This window comes from Rhinopithecus bieti, unplaced genomic scaffold (genome assembly GCF_001698545.2).
Source record: "Rhinopithecus bieti isolate Rb0 unplaced genomic scaffold, ASM169854v2 scaffold_12155, whole genome shotgun sequence".
NCBI lineage: Eukaryota > Metazoa > Chordata > Mammalia > Primates > Cercopithecidae > Rhinopithecus > Rhinopithecus bieti.
Window position 1 is genome coordinate 2,882,761 of NW_016807423.1, and position 4,142 is coordinate 2,886,902.

Sequence of the window (4,142 nt, forward strand, 5' to 3'; positions counted from 1 at the left end):
AAAAAAAAACCCTGTCTCTACTAAAAATACAAAAAATTAGCTGGGCGTGGTGGTGCACGCCTGTAATCCCAGCTACTCGGGAGGCTGAGGCAGGAGAATTGCTTGAATCTGGGAGGCAGAAGTTGCAGTGAGCCAAGATCGTGCCACCGCACTCCAGCCTGGGGGAGAGAGTGAGACTCTGTCTCAAAAAAAAAAAAAGAAAAGAAAAGGAAAAGGAAAAAAAAAAAGGAAAAGAAAATGTATTTTGCCACCCCTAAGGAAATTTAACTGAGGAAAAATTTAAATGTGGTGTTAAAACCATTAGGTGAATGACCAGTAGGGAACTGGGCGCTGGATACACACAAAGCAGAATCACACAGATTACTTTCTGACCACAAGGTAAATTTCAACAGAGAGATCAATCAGGCTTTTCACTACCTTAATACAAGTATCACCAAATGGTAGCCAGGTGTGTCTCCTGTTGTTATGCAGGATAAAACCTGCATGAGGCATGAGGCACTCTTGCCAAAAATCTTGAATCCAGTTAAGCTGTAAGTTCTAATCATAACTTAAAGGTAATACAAGTGGTAGAAGATAAAGCTAAATGCTATCATGAGGAAGCAATCTGGTATATCTGAAAGGAACATTCCATAAGACAAAAGTCAGCATCATGAAAAACTGAATCCCAATCATGAAAAAATAAAACTATTCTAATTTCAGAGACTCAAGGGACATAATCACCAGATACAGTGTATGGTCTTAAATTCTGGTTTGGACATACTAGCTACGAAGTACATTTTAGGAATAGCTAGGGGCATTTGAATAAGGCTTGCATCTAAGATGATTTAAAGGAATTATCAGCTGGGCGTGACAGCTCACACCTGTAATCCCAGCACTTTGGGAGGCTAAGGCGGGTAGATCACTTGAGGGCAGAAGATTGAGACCAGCCTGACAAACATAGCAAAACCTCTCTACTGAAAATACAAAAAATTAGCTGGGTGGAGTGGCACACGCCTGTAATCCCAGCTACTTGGGGGGAGGCTGAGGCACGAGAATTGCTTGAACCTGGGAAGCGGAAGTTGCAGTGAGCCGAGACGCGCCACTACACCCCAGCCTGGACGACAGCACCAAGACCCTGTCTCAAAAAAAAGTGTATATATATATATATACACACACACATATATATATACAATTTTGATACATTTGATTATGCGGTTTTGGCTATAGAGGAAAATGTTCTTTTAAAAAAAAACTCGAAGAGTTGGGAAGATCTTGTTTTATTTTTAATTTAAATAATTTTAGAGACAGGATCTCACTATGTTGCCCAGGCTGGAGTGCAGTGGCTATTCACAAGTGTGATTGTGGTGCACCACAGCCTAAAACTCCTGAGCTCAAACGATCCTTCTGCTTCAGCTTCCTGGGCCGCTGGGACTACAGGTGTGAGCCACCGTGCCTGGCCTTATCAGTTGTATTTACCACTATATGCTCAGCAACTAGCATAAGACAGACATATAATAGGAACTAGGTAAATGACTATTGTGTGGGCACCTCTGGGGTGCTCAGCCTGTCTTTCCTAACTCTCAGCAATGGCCCTCTCGTTTTCCCAGTCCTTCATGGCAAATTAAGTTGTCTAAACATGCCTTCACCACTACTTTGCCTTATGATTCTCCCAAATTTGCTCTGGCCTCCATCTCTCCACAGAGCCAGCTTGCATAAAGGTCACCACTGACAACTTCCATCCCACTATGACCAAGCAGCACTTTCCAGACTCCTGGCTTGACCTCTCAGGAGATTATATGACCACTGGCCACACCCTTCTTATAATGCTTCCCTTGGCCTCTCACACGCATGGACACACTTTCCGACCTTTTCTTCTTTTTTCTCAGACCCCCTCCTTCACAGTCTCTTTTGTAGATTTCTCTTTCTCTACTCTCTCTGGGCAAACTTCCCCATGCCAGTGGATCTGTTTCTGTTCATAGTACAACTATTCCTAAATCTATAGCTCTGGCGAAGATGGCTCCTGAATTTTCCAGCTACCTACTGTTTGGGTCCTTTTGGATGGCCCACGGGTTCTTCCAATGGACTGTGTCCAAAATTCACTGTCATCTTTGCCCACCTCCCCCAAACAACGGATTAACCTAGTCCTTCTCACCCTTCTTTCTCGCTCAGAAAATATCACTGCTGTCACTCAATTGTGCAAGCAAGAAATCTGTTACTCTAGATGTCTCCCTCACCACTTGGGACCAATGATTGTGGTCCCTGCCTCCAAAACATCTCCACAATTGATGATACATCTAGCTTCTCCATCTCCACTCTCACTTCTCTAGGTAGGCCGCCATTTGAATTCTCACCTGGATTATCACAAAAGCTTTCTAACTATTGCCTTGAATCCAGCCCGCATCCACCAGGACACTCCTTTGAAAATGCAAATCTAATTGAGACAGATTATGTTTAAACTCATCAATGGCTTCCCACTGCTCTTGGAATAAACAAGCCCTGAATGATCTCAATGTGTCCCTGGAGCCACCCTCCCATCACTGTCTAGGCCCTGGTCTTTCAGTTCCTCCTAAGAGGAAGCATACAGCCTGTGGTCTCAGACCTGGGAACCCTTCACCTGACCGGTTCTCTAGTCCCAGAACTGAGTCTCAGCTGTCTCCTAAGCCTCCCAAATCGGGTCAAACACCCCTGATATCTGCTCCCATGCGCCCCCGACTTCTCCTTCATGTAACGCTGTACAATTCCAATCATTCAGCTAACGATTTATTAATAAAATGTTATATATATCTGTTTCATGGTAAATTCATCATTGTATTTCCACAGTCTGGCAAAAGCCTACCACTTAGCAGGGCTCCAATTAACTTTTTTTTTTTTCTGTCATTTCCTGCTCACTTCCTGACTTGGTCTTTGTTGTCCCGCCTACTCAAGTCCCTGGCCTGAAAGTTGCCTGGAACCCTCTTACCCTCGATGCTCCCAACACAAGCTGTACTGCTGGGCGAACATTATTGGAATAAACGACGTATGATTTACACCCTCAATCTCACAACCCTCCCTTTCCAGTCCCTCCCCAATCTCGCATCCCTTCCTTTGCAACCCCTCCCCAATCTCCCATTCCTTCCTTTGCAACCCCTCCCCTCGGATTTCCACCCCTCGGCTTTCTGCTTCCCTCTGCCTCCCGTCTCCTACACGGCCTCCCCTCCCCGCCGCCCCCTAGCCTGGGCCCGCCCCCGGCCTGCCAGGAGCTGACACCTGACTCACCTGGGCAGCCTGGTGCGCCACCTGCCATCGGCTCAGCTCCCCAGCCTCCTGTTCCATCTCAGCCTGCGGTCGGTTGTACATGAAGACTGGGTGGGGTCTAGACTCTCTACTGAACAGACAGGAAACCAGCCACCACGGCGTCGCAGGCGGGTATCGGGACATCGCTACGCCACAATCACCTTCTATTTACCTACTTACAGCTGCGCCAGGGGGCGGAGTCAACCCCACCCGTCCCGCCCTGCGCCGCCCCCGCAGCCCTGCCCTAGGCTGCCCATCCCAACCAAGGCGGCATCACGGACAGCCACCTCAGGCCTTGAACGCTTCCTAAAGGAAGTTGGCCCGCCCACCCACCCCACCCATTCCACCCTTCAGTCTGAGCAACTGTTTCACCCAAGTAGGGGCTGAGGACACCCAGGTCTCAGACTCCAGCCAGGAGGAGGCTGGAGAGAGAGGCAAGGCTGGGTGTAGGGTGTCTGCCACAGTGTTTACTGAGTGCCTAGTGTGTGTTGGGCATTGATCTCTGAACTAGGGGTAAAATGGTGAACAGTACAGAACCAAGTCCTTGCTGTCAATTTCCATTTTACATGGTCAGACAAGAAATGAGTAATAAAGTTGTTAACTATTATAATTTTAAACGGTGGTGAGTGCTATGGAAAACCAAAAGACAAATGTGAGCTGAAAACGAAATGTCTGAAAGGAGCCAGCCATAGGAAGATTGAAAGGCTCTAAGGCACGAAAGAGCCCGACAGTGCTAGAAGGAAATTGAAGGCAGGTTGACCACAGGGATACCACGTGGGCAGTGACACGAGGACAGAGGGATAGGGCCTTGAAGACAGCAGAAAGGAGTTTGGATTTTATTCTGGAACTTGATATGATCTAATACATGTTTTTAAAATAAACCATTTGGT

The 4,142-nt window shown here is 47.0% G+C and overlaps 1 protein-coding gene across 1 annotated transcript in view; it reads right to left on the reverse strand.

Annotated features, from left to right (window-relative positions):
• KLF17 (KLF transcription factor 17) overlaps positions 1-3,367 on the reverse strand; it is a 14,307-nt gene extending 10,940 nt beyond the window's left edge. The window contains exon 1 of the mRNA XM_017881694.1: positions 3,235-3,367. Within this exon, the coding sequence (XP_017737183.1) occupies positions 3,235-3,315 (81 nt within the window). The 5' untranslated portion in view covers positions 3,316-3,367. The remainder of the gene's footprint in view (positions 1-3,234) is intronic.
• Between the last annotated feature and the right edge of the window lie 775 nt (positions 3,368-4,142).